Genomic DNA, 25,382 nt, shown 5'->3' with positions numbered 1-25,382 from the left:
AATTAGAGATGGAATATCATGGGTTTGTCTTTCTGGGCTGGACTGGGACTGAGATCCTCTGATCTCAGGCACCTGAGTGAGGCAATCATTGTGTGCTACTAAGCCTGACCTGAGGTCTTTCATGTGTGGTTTCTTTCTTTCTTTTCTTTTTTTTTTTTTTAATTTGGTGGTTCCACATTGGAACCCAGGGCCTCAGGCCTGCTGGGCCATTGCCTACCAGTGCGGCCTGCCTGCAGCTAGAGCTGCCTCCCCTCCTGCTCTGCTCCAGCATCAGCGCAGGTAGAACTGGCAGAAAGCAGACAGACAGGCAGGTTGTTCCCCCAGGGTCCTGCAGGACTCTCCTTTCTGCAGCCAGTTTCCTAAGAGCAGATTACAGAAAATAAATTCCTCAAATCAAATTCCTCACACTATAATTCTGGTGTCTCCTGTTCCCACCATGGAGACTTGCTTCGCAGCTGATAAATGTGGGGCTATTTAAGGAATCCTAATTGGTACTGAGAATCTGATAGTGCCTGCCCCTCCCCCCAGGCGGTTACAGGGGCTGTCATTTGAATGAACTTCTGCACCCAAGGAATTGCCAAAGATCTAGGGAAAAGAGAACCAACGGAGAGGATATTTTTAGTCATTTTATTATTAGTAAATAGACTTGGTGCCAGTCCTGGGGCTTGAACCCAGGGCTTTGAGCATTCACTGTCCTTGAGCTTCTTCACTCAAGGCTAGTTCTCTGTTACTTGAACCACAGCTCCACTTCCAGCTTTTTGGTGTCTCATTGGAGATAAGGCTCTCTGGAACTTTCCTGATGGGGCTGGCTTTAAACTGTAATCCTCCGATCTCAGCCTCCTGAGTAGCTGGGGTTACAGGTATGAGCCACCAGTGCCTGGCCAAGAGTTCAAACAACGGGTACACACACACACACACACACACACACACACACACACACACACACACACACGAAAAAAATCTTAAATTTGTTAGGCTGGTAATGTAGCTGAAGCCTGCCTAGCACACACACACACACACACACACACACACACACACACGAAAAAAATCTTAAATTTGTTGGGCTGGTAATGTAGCTGAAGCCTGCCTAGCAGTGTAAGGCTTTGCTTGGGTTCTACAAAGCACAGAAAAAAAGGCCCCAGGCCTCTAGTTATTTAAAATAAGATTTCCTTGAATTCCGGGATTCCTTTTTTTTTTTTGGTCTCAGACTGGGGGACTTCAACTCTATCTGACACTTTTGCTCATTAGCTGTCATTCTACCTCCTAAGCCACGCCTCCAGTCCTCTGAAAGGGCTCCTTGACACACAGTGGTCAGCTGCACAGTGCTGGCCACAGACCAGGCTCTACTGTGAAGGAAATCCTTGTTCACACCTGCTTTGGGTTTTGTTTTCTTTTTTTCTTGCAGTCTCAGGGTTGGACCCAGGGCCTCCCCCACAGAGATAACGACTAAGTCACGTCCAGCCCATGTTATTCATTACTATATGTGCATAAACATGGATATCCGTCCACAAATAGGTGTGGATGGTAATAAAGTGGGAATGATTTATTTTACATACATACATACATATATATGTGTGTGTATATGTGTGTGTGTGTGTGTGTGTGTGTGTGTGTGTGTATATGTACATGTTTAATATGTGTGTGGTGGCTTTGGATCTGAGCTCAGAGGCTTGTACTTGGCTAGGCAGGCCCTCTACTGCTTGAGCCATGCCCCAGCCTACACTACAGTCTTCCCCATAGCTGGGATGACAGGTAGACATCACCACTTCCGGTATGTTGAAATGAAGTTCTGTTTCCTTTTTGTCCAGGCTGGCAAAGAACCACCATCCTTCCAGTCCAGCCTGCTGAGCAGCTGGGTTGACAGTTCCTTGCTGGCCAGTGACAATGTCCTTGATGTACAGGATTCTGCCGTTAGGCGCCTTTGAGGGGCTGGGGTAGGGGCAGGGCTGGTCCAGCTTTGGCTGAGCTTGGCAGGTGGGTCTCCCATCACGTCACGCTGTGTCCCCCCTGGTGCCTCTCCTGCAGTACCCTGAAGGCTACTTGGAAGCCCTGGCCAACAAGGACAAGGAGAAGGAGAACAGGAGCACGGCCACAGGGCAGGGGACCCTCACGTCCCCCACGCAGAGCTTGTGGAAGCGGAAGTCCACAGGTGGGTGTCCCCTTGCCCCCACGTCCTGCCCCGCCCCGCAGCCCAGAGCCAGCCGCGCCCCTCACCTTGGCCGCCTGCATCGCTGTCTCCAGGCCAGGCCAGCTCGGTGACCCGGAGCAGCAAGAAGACCAAGCTGGAGCCACACAGCCTCACAGCCCAGCAGACCAGCCTCATCCGGGAGGACCAGAGCAATGCCAAGCTGTGGGACGAGGTCCTCAAGTCGCTCAGCGAAGGGCCGGTGAGTCGCCGCTCCCTCCGCCACATGCGCGGCCCCCCCCCCCCCCCCCCCCCCCCCCCCGCAGCCCAGATGGACCCATTGCTTACAAGGTATTGTGTGCCTCCTGGGCCTGTGCAGCTGACTTTACCATCCATCCCCTTCCAGAATCTTCCATCCCACCCTGAAGCCCTGTACCTGTGTAACATTCTCCTCTTCTCCTACCCACCCCCACCACCCCCCCTCAATCTTTCGTCGTCCTGTTGGGTGCCTGGCCTTCTCCAGGACTCCAGGAGGCGGGGACCCAACCCTGACCTCATGGGGATGCATGGTGGCCAATTGCAGGTGTTCCTGAGTAAAGTGGAGGAGGCCTTCCAGTGCATCTGCTGCCAGGAGCTGGTGTTCCGGCCCGTCACCACCGTGTGTAAGCACAATGTGTGCAAGGTGAGGTACCCGCTCTGCCACGTGTGCCCTTCCTTGGCCTTCCTCAGGACCTGGTGGGCCCTATGTCCAGGGGAACCTGCCCTCCCCATCACCTCTAGCCACTGCCGCCATTGTCTTGCTTGGCCTGTGACCTCACTACAGCCTGTGGGGAGCAGGGAGGAGGGCTTCCTGGAGGAGGTGGGCCTTGGCTAACACAGTGTGAGGAGCTGCTGGGCAGGGAAGTGTCATGGGCCTGGCTATGTGATGCCTCCCTCCTGCCTTTCTTCACAGGGGTGGGAGAGTTGGTGTACTGAGCACCTACTAGGTGCAAGGTGCTGGGCTTCTAGCTAGGGTTGCAGGGTGCCAGGCTTGTTGAGAAAGGCTCATGGAGTCCAGCAGAGCCCAGTTGAGTCTTCACTCTCCCTGCTTCGTGGGGAATGGAGGGATAAGCCTGGGTTCCAGTGGATAAAAAGGAGAAAGAGGGCTGGGAAGGTGGCTCAGTGTAGAGGGCTTGTTTTGCATGCATGAGGCCCTGGTTTTGATTCCTCAGCACCACATAAGCAGAAAAAGCCGGAAGTGGTGCTGTGGCTCAAGTGGTAGAGCGCTAGCCTTGAGCTGAGGAACAGTGCCCAGGCCCAGGGTTCAAGCCCCACAATCAGCACCCTCTCCCCCACAAAAAAGGGGGGGGGAGAAAAGACGGAGGGTTGAGGAGGCCCTGTCCTCTATGCTCTGACTGGGCTGACCCTGTCTCCCTAGAGGAAGGCTGGGGGCGGGGAGGGGGGCCTGCTCTCTTCACCTGCCTGCTCTGTGTCTTGCAGGACTGCCTGGACAGGTCCTTCCGAGCCCAGGTGTTCAGCTGCCCGGCCTGCCGCTACGACCTGGGCCGCGGCTACGTCACAGAGGTGAACCAGCCACTGCAGAGTGTCCTCAACCAGCTCTTCCCTGGCTACGGTAGCGGCCGGTGATGCCACCCCATCTCCCGTCCTGGAACCCCAGCCCGGTCGCGGTTCTCTCTGGCCCTTGGTTTCCTCTTAGTGGGCTTAATTTAAACAGGTAGTTCCCTACAAAGGCTTGTCTCCCTCCAGCGTGCGCCCCCTTCCCCCCCATTTTTTGGTTGTTATTGAATCTATACGTTTGGAGGAATTCTCACATTCTGGCTGAAAGGTGGACTTCACCGCATTTTGCATTTTTAAATAAATAAAAATACAAAGCCTGCCACTGACCTGCAAGACAGAAAAGAAAACCCGATGGTTTGAAGATGGAATTAGGAACTGCGGGCCCCCAAAAGCTCTACGTGACTCGAGCAAATTCGCAGAATCCGTTGCCTCTGACCCCCAGGAAATGGTGTCCGGATGCCGAGAACAGTCTTTGCAAGGCTTGTGGGTTCGGTCCCCCTGTGAAGTAAAAGCCACCGAGACAGCCCAGCTTCCAGTCACCAAGGTGTTTGGAGAAATTGGGGCTCCATGACCTGAAAGCCATCTCTGTAGGAGCCCCAGACCTGCCTGGAAGGCCTCTGTCCCCATTGGTAGAGCACTGGGGCCAAGCAGAATCTACCTCAGCTGGACTCATCTGTCAGGGGGCTGGGTGCCACTCCAGGGGACAGCGGGGCCCCCAGGAGTAAGCGCCATGCATCCAAGTGCCTTCCGCCTGCCCACCCTTTTCTAAAAAGACGGGTTCTTCTTAGCACTGAATTGTTGAAAAATGCCAATCAGATTTCAGAAAGTGGCCATCCAGTTCTTCCCGACGCACTTGGGCATGTTTTGGGGATGGTTTGAGTTCTTGATCATTTAAATTCACCTTTTCTTTGTAACTCAATGATTGAGAAGATGAGGGATTTGTTTTTTCTGTTTGAACAAGAACACTTTGAAATGAATTTTTTTTGTAGTTACTGTATATGTACCAAGAAAGATGTAACTTAGGGTGTTTTTTTTTTGTTGTTTTGGTTTATGTTTTTTGAATGGTTTGTTCATTTTTCTTAATATTACCAAAGTTTGCAGCTGATACCTCATTGGAACAAGAATATCTGAAATTTCACATAACTACAGACAAACCAGCGCAATTCTGGGTTTAAAAGTGGTGTTGTTTTTGTTTTTTCTCCCCCCTTTGTTAGATTGGTTAATGCATTAGGGAAGAAATAAGAAAATCCTGTGTAGCCTTTTTTCTGAAGTTCAATAATCTTTGTCCAGGTTTTAGCTTGAGAATAAATGTTTTTCACAGATAGATTTGTTTGTGTCTCCCTCTCTGTAGCTGGATTCCGTTTATTTTCCATAAGAAAGATTAGGGCTGGGGCACCAGTGGCTCACACCTGTAATTCTAGCTACTCAGAAGTCTGAGATCTGAGGATTATGGTTCAAAGTCAGCCCTGGCACAAAAGTCTGTTAGACTCTTATCTCCAATAAACTACTCAGAAAATGTACAATAGGTCTCAGAAAAGCATCATGCCTGCCATGGGAGAAGGCAATGGGGATGAGTCTTTGTTTTTGTTTTCTTTTTTATATATAACTTTTCAGATACTTAATGCAACAAAGTTCTCTGGCCCAAGTGTACAGTTCATTGTTTAAAACATTCAAAATATTATGTGTTTAATCCTGGAAACATTCCTCCTCACAAAATAGCAACTTTGTTACTATTAACAAGCTACTCCCTAGCCCCCTTGGGCCTGTCTCTGTATCCACCTGTCCTGGACATTTTCCTGTCAATGGAGCCACACACTATAGAACTTTTGTGTCCGTTTCTCTCACTGAGCACAGTAGCACAGTATTCCCCCCCCCTTTTTTTTTTTTGCCAGTCATGAGTCCTGAACTCTGGGCCTGGGCACAGTCTCTCTGTTCTTCAGCTCAAGCAAGGCTAATGCTCTACCACTTGAACCACAGCGCCACTTCCAGCTTTTTCTGCTTATGTGGTGCTGAGGAATTGAACCCAGGGCCTCATGCATAACAGGCAAGCACTCTGTCACTGACCCACCTTCCCAGCCCAAGGAGACATTTTTTTTTTTGCCAGCCTGGGTTTTTAAAATGTGTTCCATCACATACTAGAGTATCACACAGCCAGGATCAGGACAACATGGAAGGACCTGGGGCTGGGAAGGTGGCTCAGTGGTAGAGTACCTTGCATGCATGAGGCCCTGGGTTCCATTCCTCAGCACCAAATAAGCAGAAAAAGCTGGAAGTGGCACTGTGACTCAACTGGTAGAGCGCTAGTCTTGAGCTGAAGTGCTGAGGGACAGTACCCAGGCCCAGAGTTCAGGCCCAATGACTGAAGGGGGGAAAGAAGTCTCATTGACCTGTAATCCTAGCTAATCAGGAGGCTGAGACCTGGGCTGGTTTAAAGCCAGCCCAGGCAGGAAAGCCTGTGAGACTCTTATCTCCAGTAAACCACTAGAAAACTGGAAATGGCCCTGTGGCTCAAGTAGTAGAGTGCTAACTTTGAGTTGAAGAGCTGAGGGACAGTGCCTAGGCACCGAGTTCAAGACCCACAACATTAAGAAAAGAAAGGTAGGGGCTGGGAAGATGGCTCAGTGGTAGAGCGCTTGCCTTGCATGCCTGAGGCCCTGGGTTTGATTCCTCAGCACCACATAAGCAAAAAGAAAAAAGCCGGAAGTGGCGTTGTGGCTCAAGTGGTAGAGCACTAGCCTTGAGCTGAAGAGCTGAGGGACAGCGCCCAGGCCCAGAGTTCAGGCCCCATGACCGGACCCAAAAAAAAAGAAAAGAAAGGTGATCTTGAGCAAAACTAAGTTGACAATATTTAGGTCCTCTAGTTAAAAAAGAATCAAGAGTTTGTGAAGTCTAAATATCTGGAATTTGTTGCCTTCCAAAGTTGGAAGAGAGGAAATAAAACCCTGGTGTGTGGGGAAATTCCTTTGTTGAGATAGCCTTTGGATGCCATTTCCCCATTATCCAGTCCCACCTTTTCCCCACTGGTTAGGGAACTTCTCCAGGGCATTGCCTATTTTTTAAATTAAATTTAAACTCCACTGGGAATTCGAGGAATATAGTCCCATAAGGATTTTTACACCCCCAGAACAGACTCAAATCCCCTTTGAACCCTGATATTAACAATCTCTCCCCACAGATTAATTTTCTCTGGGGATGTTTATTTTCCAGGCATGGATGCATGCCCTTTTGTAGAGTATGGAGGGTCTCAGGTCCTCCAGTCCTACTGAGGATTTAACCAGGCAAGTTATGACACCCGGCAATGCAGCTCTGAATATGAATAATTCCAAGTGCATGACCTCCCTGGAGACCCTAGCCAGGCCTAGGAAAGACACATTTACATGTTACTCAAAAACCAGAATGTGCACACTCTTGACTGGCCATTTGTGACCAATGATGGCAGAAAACACGGAGATGAGCCTAATCTAGGACCCAATCTAGGACCCGTGCCCCCTAAGCTAGGACCCATGCGGGGAGGGGGGGCTAGGAGGGGGCCTTAGGAACCCAGAACTTGGGCCCTGAGTTGCTCAATTCCCAAGTCGCCCAGCATTTTGGGAAGCATCTAGACAAGGCAGATTGTCTAGTTTATTCTTGAAAGATCCCCAGGAGGGGATCAGACCGGTGGTTGCTGCTTTACAGGGCAAACTTAGGCCTGCCAGGGTGTTGAACCCGGGCCGACAGTGGTGGAAAAGCTGGGTGCACGGGAGGTGGGGTCTTGGTGCGTGTTTTCTGACCATTTCTCCATTTCCTTTTGCAAAATGGTTTGCTTTCGGTTGCAATTTGGAGAATTCAGCATCTTCGAGACCCACCTACGGGTCTCGAACCATGTGACTGCTAGAGTCCAGGGCCTGGTGCTGATGTTGTGCAGGTTCTCACGTACTCAGTCTCCCCCTGATAACCAGGGCGGGGCCCGGAGCTAGAGGACAGTGATCGGCATCCAATTCGGCCAATCGGTAACTCGAGTTTATCTCACAAGCCAATACCTGTTTCCCTCAGAGCAATGCTTGGGCGGTCCCCAAGTCGCCCATGTCAATCCCCGGTTTAACACCATCGGTTTGGTCGCCTACGCCTTGGTTGGCGTGCTCCCCACCCAATGAGAGCGGAGCCGGTCAGTGGGCACGTGAGTGGGTGCCGGCGGATCCCCTCCAGACAGCCAATGAGTTGGCGAGGCAGGCACTACGCCTGACCAATTGCGACGTGCAGCAGGCGGACCTTGAGGGGTAGATGGGCCCGACAGAGGGGAGGGGCGGAGCTGTCAGCTACAACCAATGAGAGCGCGGGCGTGGGCTCGATGACCAATGGCAGCCAGGGCGGAGTTGGTGCTCTGCCTTATAAGCCCCGCCCGGGGCGCTCGCGGAGAGCTCGGCCGCCAGCGACCGAGCAGGGCCCGGCCCGAGCTGGGCCTGGGGGTGCGACGGACGCCGAGGGCGTGGAGCGCGCGCCGCTGTTGCTGGCTGGGCCGCGCGCGCCACCTCAGGTGAGTCCGCGGGGGAGACAGGCCTGTGGGCCGCGTCTGAGCGCGGGCCACCCCCCCTCCCCCCCGTCGTCGCCGCCCCATCGTCCCCGCGCCACGGCTCGGGGCTGCGGGCGCGCCCGGGACTCGAGGCCCAGGCCTCGGGCGCGGCCTGCTCGGCCCGGCCGTCGCGCTTTGTCCCGGTCGCGAAGGCGGTTGGGGGCGTTAACCGCCCGGGCTGTGGGGGTGGGGGGGTGGTGTTGGTGGCGGGCGGGCCGTGGGTGGGGGGCGGACAAAGACGGGGCGCGCCCTGGGCGGGGGCGGGGGCGGGGGCGTCTCTTTCCCGGGCCGGGCCGGGCCGGGGGCGCGCGGGGGCTGGGCCCAGACGGCCCTGCCAGCCGGGCACAAAAGATGACAGCGTGGGTGGCCGGGTCGGGCGCTTCTCTTTATTATTCCAGACAATCCTCATCATAATCTCTTTTTAAAAGGAAAATAAGAAATACAAGACACCCTCCCCCCCCCTCCCCACCCCAGGCCCTTGGTACGCCCTCCCGCCTGCCTTTCTAGCCCTTTGGGCACCCAAGACTAGAAAGAGGGTAGCCCGCCTCTTCCCCCTCCCCCCCACCCCCCAATTTGGACACCCCAGAAGCTACATCTCCGAAATAATACCCATCCATCTCTCTGTGCCCACCCTCTCCACGAAGTCAACCTGCTGTGCGATCATCGCTCCCAAACTTGTCCCCCCACCCCCCACCCCGGCCCCACACTCCATGTCTCAGAGTACCCCTCCCCCCCATCATGCAATCTGGATTTTTTTTTTTTAATTTTGAGGGAAAAAGAAAATGTACCCTACTTGTTAGGTGGCAGCTTCCAGATGCGTCTCTCTCTGTCCCTCATGCTTTAGGCACATCGCCATGGAGAGGAAGCCCCTTTCTCTGTGGAGATGAATTGTACAGTCCCCTCCACCACCCCCTCCCCAGCCCCGTGGGCTTCCAGGCGGCGGGGGCGGCGCTGGGTGCTGGGGGGGTCTGCAGGGCGGGATGGGGTGTGCGTGCACTTGAGCACCGTGGAAGAAGGGTTTCCTAGGTCCCCTCCCCCGCAGGTGGGGGAGGTGGGGAGGGCTGCTCTTGGGCCGTCCCAGCTGTCTAGCTGGGAGAGGATGCTTTGGTTTTTAATAATTCAGTGGCACCTGGGGGAACTGTTTCCCCCCGCCCCCCCCAACACACATACACAAGTTGCTAAACTAGTGAGGTGGTGGCTTAAGCCCAGTGGAGTCCATCCCGGGATAGGTGAAGAGTGTCTTTTTTCCGTGTGGGTTTGTGGCAAGGGCATCAGTTTGGCCTGTCCCTGTTGGGGCCCCGCCTGAGTGAGTGCCTGCCCGGATCCCGAGATGCTAAGGGATTGGGGTCGGCTTGCACATCTCACCCCCACCCCCACCCCCAGCCGATTATCCTGCTGTCCCTGTGCTGGAGAGGGCGCCTTGCAACATCACTCTGTTCAAATGGGCTCATTAGCTGACTCCTGTGGGCTTTGGTGCTACCCTGCCAGAACTAATGACCCCCCTAATTCTCACCTAATAGCTGCCTGGAGAGCCAGGCGAGGGCGTGTCAGCAGAGTGGCCAGCATTTTCTTGGCACTCTGGGAAACCAAGGCAGTCAGTCAGCTTTGCCTTTAATTTTTCCAAACCCTTGAAGGAGAGAGTGCGGAGTGGCAGGGTCAGCTTCTTATGCTTTGTGTTGAGCGCGTGTTTACTAAAACTTGCTAGGCAGGTGTTAGTGCTCCCCTCTGTTCTGGCCTGGTGGAGGTCACTGAGCCCCAGGAAAGGGAAAGGTGAAACTTGGTGCACAAAAGATGCAGGTGTTTGGGATGGAAGTGTGAGGTGTGCTTGTATGTGCGTATACGTGCATGCACACATAAATGCATAGGTGCATGCCAGTGTGAACGTGTGTGCATAGGCATATATGCACATTTACACAATGCACATTTGCACATGCACATTTGGGAACAATGCATGCACATGAGTACATGCCAGTGTGTGTGTGATCAAATGTGTGCAGGTGTTTGCATGCAGATACATACATGTATTTCATGCACAGGTGTGTGTCCAGGTACCCAGGTATGTAAATGTGGTTATACATGATCACTTACGTATGCCCACATGTGTGCAGTATGAGTGTTTGTGCACACACGCATGTACGTGTGAATGTGAGTGCATGTATGTGTACATACGTGCACATCTGAATGCACATATTTGTGTGGGGGGTACTTGTGAGTGCATTGTGCATGCACATGTGAGTAATGTGACTGTGTGTATGTATGTGCATGTACACACTTGAGTGTACTTGTGTTTGAGTACACACGGAGACCAGGAAGAAAATCAAGTCAGTGTGCATGAGTATGTATGTGCATGTGCGTGAGTGTGTGTATGTGTGTGTGGTAGGTGTAGACTATATGGAGGCTTAGATACAACTGATTTTCTAATTCCTTCATATCTGGGGAGTGGGGCAGTAAAGACCTAAGTGCTAGAGTTTGGCCAAGTCACTGATACATTTGCCCTCAGGGCCCCGGCTGTCCTCCATCCTGTCCCTTATCGTGGGAGGCTCCTGGATCGGCAGGGTCACCCTCTGCACTCCCAGGGCTCACTTGAGCGCTCTGCCTAGATCTCACTCCTGATTTTCCTCTCAGTCTCCAGTTCTGTTTGTCCTGTGCCTGCCCCTTCCCCCAATGGGCCCTGGAGCCTCAGCCCTCAGGAGCCATCTGTCCTGTCATCTGACACCTGTGAGGATTCACCTGGCCTGTGGGGGTTGGGCATTGAGTCCTGGGCAGGCCCGGTGGAGGCCGAGGCGGGAGGGAGCTGGGAGGAGGAGGAGGCTGTGTGGGAGGGAGACTGAGGTGTGGGCAGGCGGATACTTCTCACCCCTGCTTCCAGGTAGTGTGGGTGCTGAGCTGCGTGGCCCTGGGCCAGTCACTTGCCCCAGGAGCCAAGGTGGAGGTTTCAGCTTTCACAGCCCACTGGTGGGAGCTAGTGGGGAGAACAGAACTCTGGGCCACAGGCCTGAGCTGGCCAAACGGTGACAGATGGCCAGCCCTCAGGACAGTTTCAACTCCAGCTCCAGGCAGGGCTCCAGAGACCTGCCATGCGGCTGCCTGGAGGGGCTCTAGACTCCTCCCACACCAGAGGCCTCTCTGCTGTTGGCTTAGGACTAGAACTAGGGGCAGAAGAAGGGCCGAATGTGGGCTAGCCTCCTACCCCACGTGGGCGCACACACACAGAGGGAGGGGCTGGCCTGGGTTCTGGGCGCTGCTTGGGCTTCTCCAGGTGGCTCTCAGGACCTTGAAGCCCTTTTCCTGTTCAGGGCTCTGGCTCTTGTGTGTCTGCTCTGTGGACTCAGTGGCCTGCTTATCCCCCTCCCCCATGTCCCAGTGCTGCTGAGGCTGACCCCGGCTTCATCCCAGGAACTCCTCAGACCCATTGTCACATGAGTCCTTAGGCCTGGGGTCCCTGGGGCACAGTCACCTCCAGCTGGGAACCCAGGCTCAGCCTTTAACTCAAGGCCGCTGAGGTTCTGGAGGGGACCCCTCTGCCCCATCTTCCGGGACTTCTGTTTCCTTTGTCCTTCCCTCGCTGCTCTGCGAGAGTGAGCTGCTCAGGACACAGAAATCCAGGTCCTGTTCCTGCTCCTCAGCGCTGCTGTTCATTCCTCCATGGCCTGCATTTTCCTCGCAGGGAAGAGGGGAGCTGCTTGCCACTCGTGCCCACCTATGCTGGCCAGAGATCTTCTTGGTTTCTCTAGCCTCTGAGTCCCTGGACCCAGACTTTCCTGGCTATCTGGAGAGGGTCTTCCATACCTTCCCTGCCACCCGCATCTGACAATTCCATCTGCACTTTCCTCATCCACTCTCCTTCTGCAAATCCTGGTGTTTTCCTGAGCAGCAGTGCCCCTGCTGTCCTGGGGTGGCCCTGAGTGCCTGTGGGTGTTTTCGGCTGGGGCATGAAGGAGCACGGAGCTGCACGTGTGCACGCATGCGCCAGGGCACAGTGTGCATCCAGCGTGCAAGGGGCCTAGTCCTGAAAAAACAAACAAAACCAAACCACTAAGCCAAGTTATTCCCTCCACCTCCATAACTAACTCAGTTCTAAGTTGTGGCTGAGCTGTTCTTAGAGGGCTATCCCTGCTGGGTGTGGGCTGGTTAGATAACATGGGGAGCCGTGGGTCCTGTCACTGTTCACTCTTCTGTCCTCAAGGTACTCCTTAAACTGACAGCCTTCCCTGTGAAGACGAGTTGTGTGGGAAATCTCCTGCCTTCTCTTACTCTGCAACGGAAAGCTGCTCTAGAAAATAAAGTCTGTTACAAAATCAAGAAGACTAAAAAACCAAAATAAAAAATAAAAAATGTTCTTACCCCGCCTAGAACCTTCCCATGGCTTCAACTCACCCTTGGGAAAACTTCTTTACCTTTCCTGAAGCCACCTTGCTCTGTTCCCTCTTTCTTCCTGTCTGCCATGCTCAGGCATAACCACCTTCCCTGTCTCAGGACCTTTGCACTTACTGTTTCTCCTTTTCAGAATGCTTTTCCCTTTTGCCGCCACCCAGCTAGCTTCCTTTAGGTCTCAACTCTACCCAGTCTTCCTGACTACCTGCCTAAAGTCACCCTACTGGCTACTCCCTAACTACAGCCCCATCTTATCCTTTCTTTGTGATATTTCTAACAGGAATGTCTACTAATGTCTATTGGTATATTTGTTGTTTGTCTTATTCATTAAGGCAGCAGTTTCCTCTGTAAATGACTGAACAGAAAACATTTTTTTCAGGGTTGTAAGTCAGTTTCTGTCCCCTCAAGAAAACTGTCTTGCCAGGTGTGGTGGCTCACGCCTGTAACCCCAGCACACAGGCTATGGAGACAGGAGGATTGTGAATTTAAGGGCAGCCTGGGCAACCTAGCAAGATATTGACTCAGGAAGAAAAAAAAAAGAAGCCTCCAAGAACGTTATCTAAATGTGAGAGCCTGTGTGCCAATAAAACTTTATTTATGGACACAGAAGTGCAAGTTCTGTAAAGTTTTCAAGTCATGAGATGTTTTCCTTCTTTTGACTGTTTCCCACCCCACCACTGAGACATGGCAGCACAGACTGAGGGGCTAGGGTGGGAGCAGGATTGGGCTGGGCACTGGGGCGGCGCTGGCGCATGCCGGCTCCTGGCCTGGCACAGGCATAGCGGTGTCTTGTTGAAGGTGTATCTGTCTCCTAGCCCAGGGGGGCGAGGCTCAGGCTCGCCAGGTCAGAGGTGGGCCATGGCGGCTAGAGCAGGCGTGGGCCTTCACACAGAGTGCAGGCGTGGACTCGTGACCATGGCAATCTCAGGGTAGGAGGGCAGATGCACAGGCGCTGCGGTGCAGTGGTGAGCCCTGCAAGCAACAAGAAACAACAACAACACCACACACACAAGAACCGGGGACCAGGGTCCTCCCCACGCCTCTCCCGTGGTAACATCCCCCAGGGGTCAGCTGAGGGCTGAGCGGAGGCTTCAGGGCCCTGTTGTCCCTGTCCCCTCTGGCCAGAAGGTGCCTTCTGCTCCACGGAGCAGACAGCTGGTGCGTGCAAGTAGACAGCCAGCAGCAGGCGGCCTGCTTCCCACAGTTTCCCGAGCATGACATGATGTGGGGGGGGCCTGTCTGTGTAGGGGTCACACCGCCATGGAGATGCACCTGAGAGCAGCACTCCAAGTTCTGTGCCTCCCCTCCCCTCTCCACCTCTCCCTACTTTCCTATTCCTCCCTCCCTCCCCCCTCCTTCCTTCCTTCCTGTCCTCCTAACTTCCCTCTCTTCCTCCCTCCCACTGTCTCTCCCTCCTCCCCTCCTCTCTTGCTTTGCACTAAGCCATCTTTGTTTCTGTGGCAGGTGTGCAGCTAGCTCCTAGTTGGGCCATCACTGGCCTCAGGTTGGGTCTGCCCAGGGGACAGGTTGCCTCATGACAGACTGTGTGTCCCATGGCGCTTAGGTACAGAGGACACGACCCAGCCCCTGGCGGGGGGGGGGGGGGGGGGGGGGGAGGGGGTCCTGTCCCAGTGATGCCTGCTGTGGTGTCCTCCCAAGTCAAGCCTGGCTCCTTCCTTCTGGCGGCTGGGTGCGGGGCTGGGCCCCTGTCTGTATCTATGACTGCCCGGCTCTCAGGGGAGGTGGGAGAAAGGATTCGTGTGAGATGAGCGGAGAACAATCAGAATTGCTTTGTGTGAGCAGTGGTGAGGGGGTGGTCGGGGGGTGGGGGTCTTGAGGCTGTGTAACAGGGCTGGCTGTGTCCTCAGCCCAGGCCTGTGACCCACAGGTCCTAGAAGCGCCCCCGGGGGTACAGCTTGTCTCTCATCTTGTGCAGCAGCTCCAGGCCTCTGTTGGGGGACAAGAGAGGCTGAGCCAGCATGGGAGCGCAGAGTGCTGCCCGAGTCCTGTTACCCCATCAGGAGAGGGGCAGAGTGGTGAGGCTCTTGCCTGCCTGTGAGTGAACCTGGGGCTTTGGAGCCCTAGTTGAGCTCAATTTCAGCAGCCTCCTGGAAGAGCAGGGAGGAAGTAGGAAGGGTGCCTGGCTCCAGGGCCCTGGGGGGCCAGACACCTCCTTTACCAGCTCTCTGAGCTCCAGTAGCAGAGCCAAGAACCCCGTCCCTGGCTTTCCAGCGCTGGCCATCTGGCCCTGACGATGGAGGGCAGCTCCTTAGCCATCCGCTGTGACCCTGATCCCCACAGCTCTGAGTGATGTCCTTGGTGCAGCGTTGGCTGACTGTGCTTGTCATTCTCCAATGCAGTGGTCACTCATATGTGTCTGGCTAGGTGACCCAACGCTCCACCTCCCAGTCCACCTCCCCACCCTCCAATAGGGAGAGACCAAGGCTGGGCAGCTGGTGTGGCTGGCATTCAGGAAGGCTTCAAGGGTGCTGGTGCCATTGGAGGGGAGCCTCGTCCATCCCGGTGACTTATGAAGAGGAGAGGGAGGAGGAGACACCGGGGCTGTGTCCTGGGAAGAGCAGAGAGGTGGTGGGAGGGCCAGGGGTCAGCGGAGCCAGGGCTGCTGCACACCACACTGTGAAGACCCCCTGCAAGTTCCCCCTGCACCGGGCACCCAGAGATTTTGGAGAGGTGGGGTGGCAGCTCTGTCTCTGGAGCCTTGAATCCAGATAGGCCTGAGGGAGAAAGGCCTGACGTTGCCCAGTGTGGCTCAGATGGGCAGCCTGGTCCCTCACCTTCCAGCACAGCCCTGGTAAACCCAGGGCTTCAGGCTTACATGCCAAGCCAGCAGTCTTCATGGCCCTACCATGCACCGAAAGGTTTTTGTTTGTTTTTTGCCAGTATTGGGGCTTGAACTCAGAGCTTATTATTCTTTTTTTTTTTTTTTTTGGATCCAGTCGTGGGGCCTGAACTCTGGGCCTGGGCGCTGTCCCTCAGCTCTTCAGCTCAAAGCTAGCGCTCTACCACTTGAGCCACAGCACCACTTCTGGCTTTTTCTGTGTATGTGGTGCTGAGGAATTGAACCCAGGGCTTCATGCATGTTAGGCAAGCACTTAACCACTAAGCCACATTCCCAGCCTTAGTGAGTACATTTCTTTTTGGACAATGTAACCTCTTGCTTTGTTTTCTCCAAGTTGTTTTTATTTTATTTTATTTTATTTACTTATTTATTTTTGGTCAGTTGTTGGGCTTAAACTCTGGCCCTGGGTGCTGTCCCTCAGCTCTTCAGCTCAAGGTGAGTGCTCTACCACTTGAGCCACAGCACCACTTCTGGTTTTCTGGTGGTTCATTGGAGATAAGAGTCTCATGGACTTTCCTGCCCGGGCTGGCTTTGAACTGTGATCCTCAGATCTCAACCTCTTGAGTTGTGAGCCCCCAGTGCCCAGCAATTTTTTCCTTTTTTAACATAGGGTCTTGCTGTGTGTTCTGGGCTGGCCTGGAAGTCTTTGTTCTCTGGCCTGTGCATCCTGAGTGCTCGTACCACAGAAGTGGCCACCACACCTGGATTCTTTGACTCTGTGTGTGTGTGTGTGGTGTGTGTGTGCGCGCGCGCATGCGCATGTGTGTACCAGTGTGCCCATGTGCCACTGCTAGGACTTGAACTCAGGGTCTGGGCACTGTCCTGAGCTTTTGTACTCAAGGCTTGAGCCACAACTCCTTCTGGCTTTTGGGTGGTTAATTGGAGCTGAAAGTCTCATGGACTATGCTGCCCAGTCTGTCTTTGAACTTCCTGAGTAGCTAGGATGATAGATGTGAGCCACTGGTGCCCTGCTTATTTGACTTTTAATCTGTGGCAGTGCCTAGCTATTTTCCACTGAGAGCTGTCCCTCCTGGCCAGTCTTCGGGCAGATTGCCACCTCTGGGTAAGGGGCAGCCATGATTGTCTAGGCTGTGACAGATGGGGCTGCCCCGGGCTCTGTGGGTGCCCTTCCGCCTGCAGAGCCCTTGGCTCTGATGGCTTCTCTTGGGCTGCAGCACACCTAGCCTCAAGCCAGTCTGTGTGGTGGGGTAGTTTGGATGGGCCCCTGGGAGGCCAGGATGGCAGTGCCCTGTATCCACAATGCCGAGGAAGCCTGCACCCAGCCTCCAGCTGCACCACCCTTCCTTGCCTGCAAGTTCCCAGATCCCTTCCCAACTTGCAACCTAGGGAGATGAGGGGAGCCAGGGAGACCTGGAAGAGGCTTCTCACCTGTGTCCAGAGGTCCAGGGCTTTCTAGGGCAAGTGGGCAGTGGGCCGGAGGCAGTGCCAAGGCCAGAACTTGCCGGTCGGGCCAGCGCTGGTGCCAGCTCAGACCTGTGCTGGTGAGCCAGGGCTGGGGTGTGATTTGGTGGGAGAGTGACTGACTGTAGATTCAGTCCATCAGGCGGTGGCGTGTGTGGCCATGGCAGGGGAACCCTCACAGTGAACAGAACAGGTTTCTTCCCATCCTGGCTTGGGCCCAGGTGTCTGTGGTGCAGCAGGGGCAGGGATGAGGATGCCTTCATAATGTCCCCAGGAGGCCATGGAGCCCCGGGCACCCTGTAGTCATCCACATGACTGTCGGCTACAGGCTAAGAGCTGTGGGATCAGCAGTCACCGTGGCTATCAGCTTCCAGGAGGAATGTTCTGCATGAAACCCATGTAATGTATAAAAACAAACTTGTGAGTCCATGTTCTTAAAGATCTTGTGCTCCTCATCTCCGCCTAGGTTCTGGCTGAGTCACCAGCCAGGACAAACGACCAGGGAGAGGTCTGGTGGGGTCTGCAGGTTCAGAGCCTCTTAACTGGGTGCAAGGGAGCACCTGTCACTACATGGGATATGGAGCCAAACATGGGAAGATCTTGGAGACAGATGTTTCAGGGGAGAACAACGTGTGCAAAGGCCCTGAGGCAGATTGTATTTATTTGGCTTGTTGGATGATCAGAGGAGCTGGTGTGGCTACAGCTGTTAAGTGGTAGAGGGCTGGAGATTTCAGATTCCCAGGCGCTGGAGTGGGCCTTCTTAGTGGTCTGCAGTGAGGAGACAAACTCCACTATGAGCAGGAAGGGTTTTTTACAGATGCCAGTGAGGCAGAGGTTTCTGAGTTTCAAGGCCAGGACTGAAGCAAGGAGCCCCCTATTAGCATGAGAAAAGCCAGGTGCCCAGAATATCAGTTTATAATTCTTACTTCTGTAAGGTAGGGGCACTAATGTATCTTCTTCATTACTAATCATAACAATTAGAGCAATCTCTTTTTCCTCATTGATTTACCTGAAGGTATGTCAATTTTGTTGAGGTTTCACTTACTTGGTTTCCTATTATATTTTCTGCTTCCTTTTTTATTGTTTCCTTTCTTCTGCTTGTTTTAGGTTCAGCACACAGTATCTCAGGGTGGAGATCTACACAGTTAACTAGAGATTTTTGATTATATGCAGCTGTGAGTTCCCCGCTAAGTATTGCTTGTTTCATCTTTTTTTTTTTGCCAGTCATGGGGCCTGAACTCTGGGCCTGGACGCTGTCCCTCAGCTCTTCAGCTCAAGGCCAGCGCTCTACCACTTGAGCCACAGTGCCACTTCTGGCTTTTTCTGTGTATGTGGTGCTGAGGAATCGAGCCCAGGGCCTCATGCTTGCAAGGCAAGCGCTCTACCACTGAGCCACCTTCCCAGCACCATGCTTGTTTCATCTTTACTTACTTATTTCTCTTTATTTTTGCCCATCCTGGGCCTTGAACTCAGGGCCTCTGCTCTTGCTTGACTTTTTTTTTTTTTTGGGTCCGGTCATGGGGCCTGAACTCTGGGCCTGGGCGCTGTCTCTCAGCTCTTCAGCTCAAGGCTAGCACTCTACCACTTGAGCCACAGCGCCACTTCCGGCTTTTTTCTTTTTGCTTATGTGGTGCTGAGGAATGGAACCCAGGGCCTCAGGCATGCAAGGCAAGCGCTCTACCACTGAGCCACCTTCCCAGCCCCTCTTGCTTGACTTTTTCGGTCAAGGTTGGCCCTTCACCACTTGAGCCTGAGCCCCACTTTTAGCTTTTTGGTGGTTAGCTGGACATAAGAGTCTTACTGATTTTCCTGCCCAGACTGGCTCCAAACATTCATCACTCAGATCTTAGCCTTCTGAGTAGCTAGGATTACAGGCATGAGCCATCATTGCCTTGGTAATTGTTGGCAATTAATTGTTTAGGGATTCTCTGTTTTATTCCTTTTATTGCAAGTGGGGTGGCTAGGAGCTGAGGCTCAAAACAGGGCAGAAAGGTCTGTGAGATTCTTTTTTCTTTTTGGTCGTGGGGCTTAAACTCTGGGCCTGGGCGCTGTCCCTGTACTCTTCAGCTCAAGGCGAGTGCTCTACTTCTTGAGCCACAGCACCACTTCTGGTTTTCTTATGGTTTATTTGAGATCAGAGTCTCATGGACTTTTCTGCCGGGGCTTGCTTTGAACCATGGTCCTCAGATCTCAGCCTTCTGAGTAGCAAGGATTACAGATGTGAGCCATTGGCCTCTCACTTCCTTTTAGCTTTTTTCTCCTTCAATTATTATTATTAAGTAGTTGTACAAGGCGAGGTACCTTTCAAAGGTCAGCTGTGAGTACATTGTTTCTTGGACAGTGTCAATCCTTCCTTCTCTCCCATCTTCCCCTTTCCCATCTCTACCTACAAGTTACATAGTTCATTTTTTACATAGTGTACATTGAATACAATGACTGCATTTGTTCACTCTTTCTCTGTTCATGTATCTTGTGTTATCCCCTTTGCCCACCCCCCAAAAAACATGTTTTCACTTCCTAATATTTGGATAAACAGTTCAATAATTATTCAAAGGAATTGCACCTTTGGATTCCTCACCTAAGTATACCTTCCTTTAGTCAGTACATGTTATAATGCATGTTGGTTTGTTTTGTCAGCCACGGAGCTTAAACTCAGGGCCTGAGCGCTGTCCCTGAGCTCTTTTGCTCAAGGCTAGCACTCTACCACTTTGAGCCACAGCACCACTTCTGGTTTTCTGGTGGTTCATTGGAGATAAGAGTCTCATGGACTTGGCTGCCTGGGCTGGCTTTGAACTGCGATCCTCAGATCTCAGGCTTCCGAGTAGCTAGGATTACAGGTGTGAGCCACCAGCACCTGACACGTTTGTATTTTAGATCTAGCTTCCTAATCAGAGAGAAAATGTACACCATTTGTCTCTGAGTTTGCTTGCTTACTTCACTTAATGTGATTTGTTCTAGGCTCATCTTCCTGCAAGTGACATATTATTTTTTCTAATGGACAAGTAAAATTCCATTGTGTATAGGTCCCACAGTTTTTTTGATCTACCTATCTATTGTAGGGTATCTGGACTATTTTCATAACTTGAGTATTGTGAATAGTACAGCAATAGCTGGGCGCTGGTGGCTCACACCTGTAATCCTAGCTACTCAGGAAGATCATGATTCAAAGCTAGCCGGGCAGGAAAGTCTGTGAGACTCTTATCTCCAATTAAAAAACCAGAAGTGGTGCTGTGGTTCAAGTGGTAGAGCACTCAACTTGAGCTAAAGAGCTCAGGGACAGTGCCCAGGCCCAGAGTTAAAACCCCACAACTGACAAGAAAAACAAAACAAAATAGTGCAGCAGTGGACGTGGTTGTGGAAAATTTTATCCTGACTTGTAACGTTCAAAATGCCCAAGAGTTGTATGGCTGGATGGCTATATCATAGGTGTTTTTCATTCTTTATCTGCTGTCTGTTTGTATCTTCAAACTCAAAAGAATGTTTTTCTGTAGATAATACATAGTTGGATTTTGTGTATATATATAAATATATATAATGTGTGCATATATATATATATATTTTTTTTTTTTTTAATTGGTCATGGAGCTTGATCTCTGGACCTGGCGCTGTCCCTCAGTCTTCAGCTCAAGACAAGTGCTCTACCATTTAAGCCACAGCACCACTTTTTCTGTTGGTTAATTGATAAGAGTCTCATGGACTTTCCTGTCTAGGCTGGCTTTGAACTCCGATCCTCAGATCTCAGCCTCCTGAGTAGCTAGGATAACAGTCATGGGTGCCAGGCTGGATTTTTGTATTTTTAAATCCAGTTTGATAATCTCAGTCTTTTGATTAATTTTTTTAGTCCATTCACATTTAAAAAGCATAATTGTTGCAGATAGATTTGTCTTTTTTTTTTTTTTTTTTCCTTTTTCCAGTCCTGATACTTGAACAGGGCCAGGGCTCTGTCCCTGAGCTTATTTTTTTCAAGGCTAGCACTCTACCACTGGAGGCACAGCACCACTTCTGGCTTTTTTCTGAGTAGTTTATTGGAGATAAGAGTATCACAGACTTTTCTGCCCTGGCTGGTTTAGAACTGCGGTCCTCAGATCTCAGCCTCCTGAGTAGCTAGGATTATAGGTGTGAGCCACTGGTGCTTGGCTGCAGTTGAGTTTCTGTGAGCCATTTTCCTTCCTTCCCTCCCTCCCTCCCTCCCTTCCTCCTTCCTTCTCTCCTTCCTTCCTTCCTTCCTATTTGTTGTTGTTGGTCGTGGGGATTGAACTCATGTTTTTTTTTTTCTTTCTTTCTTTTCCTTCACAGCTTTCTTTTGGATTTCCTAATGTCACATTTTAATTCCTTTAATGGTTGTTTTCATTATATTTTTGGAAGGTTTGTGGGTTTTTCTGTGGACTATACACTTGCTAGGCTAGTGCTCTACCACTTGAGCCACACCCCTAGACCTTTCTTCCTTTAGTTGTTTTTCAGGTGGGGGTCTCATATCACCCTCCTTGCCCTGTGTGGCTGGCCACAGATAGCCACTCTCCTACCACTGCCTTCTGTAGCTGGGATTGCGGGCCCTGGCCGGAGCTCCAATTCTTGCCTGATAACCAGTGCTGCAGGGGCTCCTCACTGCGCTCCTTCCTGTGCTTCTTGGGGGCGTATCAATAGGTTGAGTGCTCAGAGCACATGCACATTTTAAAATTTTTTGTTAATTTTTTTTGTCGTCGTCGGTTGTGAGGCTTGAACTCAAGGCCTGGGCACTGTCCCCAAACTCTTTTTCTCAAAGCTAGCACTCTACCACTTTGAGCCACAGTACCACTTCCGGTTTTCTGGTGGTTCATTGGAACTAAGAGTCTCATGGACTTTCCTGCCTGGGCTGGCTTTGAACCACAATCCTCAGATCTCAGCCTCCTTAGTAGCTAGGATGACGGGCGTGAGCCACCAGCACCCAAAGCACACTTTCTTTTGGAAGCTAGAGCTCAGTTGTTCCAGCAAGTGTTGACAGTTGGCAGTGATGGGCCTCTGGTCCCTCCTTTAGTCTGTCATTTCCATTTAGTCTGTTAGTTCCACTTTAGATGGCCAGTCACAGCCTGCCCTGCCTGGTAAGTGGTATTTGTATTAGGGCAGGATCTGTCTTTGGCAGTGTAGACACATAGGACCTGGGTCATTCTCTGGGATGGGACTGTCCTGGGGGTGTCAAGCAGCATCCTCAGGCACCTTCTGCTGTGTGCCCTTAGCATTTGCTGTCCCCCAGTGGAGGGCAGCCACACAGGTCTGCCAGGTGGGGGACCCTGGGCTGAATTTCCCCCAAGCCCACTGCCTGGTCATTACCTGCTCTATATGGGGCAAGTTGAGTGCTACCCGTTTTTTCTCACTCGCTTGTTTATCTTCACTTTTATTTTTGCCATGTTGTCACGTAGGAGGTTTTGAAATTTGTTGCCAAATTGGTCTTTTCGCTTTGAGGCTTTGGGTTTTGTGACCTGCTTAGAGAGGACTCTTCCTCCGGGACATTATCGACACACTGGCCTGCCTCTTCCTCCTATACTCCTGGGGTGATGAACACATGCATTCTAGAAGCATTGAGGAGTGGGAGACCTTCATGCTTCGCTCATGTCCTGCTGCAGGACTGACAGGCTGGCTGGAAGCTATGTGGGCTTGGGTAAGTCAGTCCTTGTCAGGGAGTGGGCTGGAAGAGTAGTGCTGCGTCACAGTGCCCGGCGCTTTGTTGTGGCTGCAGGGTCACAGACTGTCTGAGCCCTGACATTCACATTGCCTGTCTTGTATCGGAGCCTTGGCTCTGAGGGGCGTCCCCACACATGAGCATGCTGGGGGCAGGGAGCTGGTCCTGGGACACAGAGGCCTCAGGTGGGGGCGACCCTCAGGAGCCTTGCCCTGCCCAGTCATGGTGCTGCCCCGCTCACATTACAAGGCAGACTCACCCATAGAAGGGGCCTTATTCCTTTAGAGGTGGTGTTTTGCACTAGGTAATTAGGGAGCAGCAGAGAGCAAGAAGGAAGAAGTACCTTTTGCCAGGGCGCCTTTCTGGCTGGCTGGGGCTGCTGGCCTTGCCCCTATGTCCGTTCTGCTCTCACGTGACACAGGGTGGCCAGGCCTGTGACCCTCCTGGGTCTTTGGCTCTTCACCCCAGCACCACTTTTTTTTTTTGTTTGGTCGTGGGGCCTGCACTCTGGGCCTGGGCGCTGTCCCTCAGCTCTTCAGCTCAAGGCGAGCGCTCTACCACTTGAGCCACAGCGCCACTTCCAGCTTTTTCTGCTTATGTGGTACTAAGGAATCGAACCCAGGGCCTCATGCATGCAAGGCAAGCACTCTACCACTGAGCCATCTTCCCATCCCAGCACCATCTTTTTGTAGATTTTTTTTTTTGGATACAATTACAGATTGGCCAAAAAACTTGCCAGAATAATAAAAAGAATCCCAGGTACCTTTCCCCTAGAAAGGGCCATCCAGCGCTTCCTGTGAGCTCTCTTTGTTGTCTGTGGGTGGGTGCAGGCAGAGGCCCGACATGTCTCAATCCTTCCGTGGATTTCCCCACTCGAGGAAGGCTCTTCTCAAGCCATCAGACCTGTCACTCAGGAAGGTGATGTGGTCACAGTCCTGCCGCCTCATCCCTAGCTTGTATCGAGGGAAGCCCAGCTTACATTCCAGAGCCAGAGCTCATCTACACAGTCTGCCACATGGCAGTGCCCCCCACGCAGTGCCCCCCACATTCACCCCATTCTGCAGGGAAATCACAGAGCTGACATTGTGTTCTTTCTATCCTTGTGGATTCATAATCCACTGCTGTTGTGAATGTGGCTGCTCAAATGTCCTAGGAACCCCATGGTCCCTGCACAGGTCGCCTCCTTCTAGGAGCTCTCCTGACTTCCTGACACACTGCTCCAGCTCTCCTTCTTCCTCCTCAAAGTGCTCCCATGACTTTGACCACCTCTCCAAAGAGACGAAGAGCCAGGGCCAGTGTGGTCACTGATCCCCGTGCTCAGTCATCAGACAGAGCTGGGAGATGGGTGTGTGTATGCCATACACATACGCGTGTTAGGATTGGTGTGCATGTGTCCAGCACTCCTTGGTTCCTTTCTGCATCTGTCATATACTCACATCGACATCTGTTTCTATACCAGTCCATCCACCCATTCACTTACCCAACAGTCTATCCATCTACCAATCTACCTATCTACCCATCCACCCATCCATCCATCCATCCATCCACTCATCCATGATCCATCGACTCATCCATCTATTATCTACCCATCCATCCACCATTTACCCATTCATCGTTTATCCACCCATACATCCAGCATCCTTCCATCCATTCCTCCATCCACTTCCTACCCATCCACCCACCCATTCATCTACCTGTATATCCATTCACCATCCATTCATCCATCCAGCATCCATCTATCCACCATCTACCTATTTATTCACCCCATTCATCCACCATTTATCCATCACCCATCCACCTGTCCATCTAACCCATTCATCTATCCATCCTTCCACCCACTATCCATCTACCTACCCATCCATCTACCTGTCCGTCTACCTTTCTACCCACCCACCCATCCACTCATCCATCATCCATTTACCCTTTAATTATCCATCCATCCATTTATCCACCCACCCATCCATCTACTCACCTACCAACTTACCCATTCATTTACCCATCTGCCTACTCACCAGTGTCCTTGAATTCACATTGAAACCTGAAGTTCCAGTCTCATGTCCCAGGTGCTTAGCTCTCCTTGTTTGCTCTTGTTTAAAACTTCCTTCACTGACAGATGACTCCTGCCTACACTAAAAACTAATCTCCAGTAGTCCCTTTAACTTTAGCTGCGAGGCATTTAGTTGGTTTGGTTCTTCCTTCCTACCCCTTCTGGCTGTTTGTGTATAGTTCACTTAGAATATAGTTCAGTGGGCGCTGGTGGCTCATGCCTATAATCCTAGCTACTCTGGAGGCTGAGATCTGAGGATCTCAGCCAGCCCTGGCAGGAAAGTCCATAAGACTCTTATCTCCAAGTAACCACCAGAAAACTGGAAGTAGCATAGTGGCTCAAGTGGTAGAGCACTCACTTTGAGCTGAAAAGCTCAGGGACAGTGCCCAGACCGAGACTATCACCACCACCACCACCACCACCACCACCACCACCACTAACTATATATATTTATAGTTTGGTGTATTTCTGTTTGGGTGAGAACTCCTAGGTCTTACTGATGTTTGTTTGCTTTATCATGGATTTAAAACCTTTGCATGGTTTCAGTCAGGACTGTATAGGAGTCAGCCCAGCCCCCTTCTCCCTCCCTGCACAGCTTCCTGTGCTTCAGCTCAAAGGAGCAGGTGGGCCTTCCTTCTCATTCCTTGTCTGAGCCATCCCACTGTTAACATTACTTTCCTACCTACTTCCCTGTACAGATGGGCTGCAGGGCAGTGTATCCAACCTCTTGTTGTTGCTAGGATGCTGTGATCACAAACCCACTGTGGGAGAAACATAGTGCCTGTATCTCTC

The 25,382-nt window shown here is 52.1% G+C and overlaps 2 protein-coding genes across 8 annotated transcripts in view; both read left to right on the top strand.

Annotated features, from left to right (window-relative positions):
* Uhrf1 (ubiquitin like with PHD and ring finger domains 1) overlaps positions 1–5,006 on the top strand; it is a 29,081-nt gene extending 24,075 nt beyond the window's left edge. For 3 of the 4 annotated variants that reach the window (XM_042669930.1, XM_042669926.1, XM_042669927.1), the window contains 4 exons: positions 2,026–2,149; positions 2,242–2,387; positions 2,709–2,807; positions 3,605–5,006. In XM_042669930.1, the coding sequence (XP_042525864.1) occupies positions 2,026–2,149; positions 2,242–2,387; positions 2,709–2,807; positions 3,605–3,751 (516 nt within the window). In that variant the 3' untranslated portion in view covers positions 3,752–5,006. Of the gene's footprint in view, positions 1–2,025; positions 2,153–2,241; positions 2,388–2,708; positions 2,808–3,604 lie in introns of all 4 variants that reach the window. The other variant, XM_042669929.1, reaches the window with a different exon arrangement.
* Positions 5,007–8,094: 3,088 nt separating this feature from the next.
* Positions 8,095–25,382, top strand: part of Kdm4b (lysine demethylase 4B) — a 99,472-nt gene continuing 82,184 nt past the window's right edge. For all 4 annotated transcript variants that reach the window (XM_042669956.1, XM_042669955.1, XM_042669957.1 and 1 more), the window contains exon 1: positions 8,095–8,195. The gene's annotated coding sequence lies outside the window, so the exon portion shown is untranslated. The remainder of the gene's footprint in view (positions 8,196–25,382) is intronic.

The sequence above is a fragment of the Dipodomys spectabilis genome, unplaced genomic scaffold (assembly GCF_019054845.1).
Source record: "Dipodomys spectabilis isolate Male_0828 unplaced genomic scaffold, ASM1905484v1 ptg000511l, whole genome shotgun sequence".
Classification (NCBI taxonomy): domain Eukaryota; kingdom Metazoa; phylum Chordata; class Mammalia; order Rodentia; family Heteromyidae; genus Dipodomys; species Dipodomys spectabilis.
This window is presented reverse-complemented; position numbering and strand designations above follow the sequence as displayed.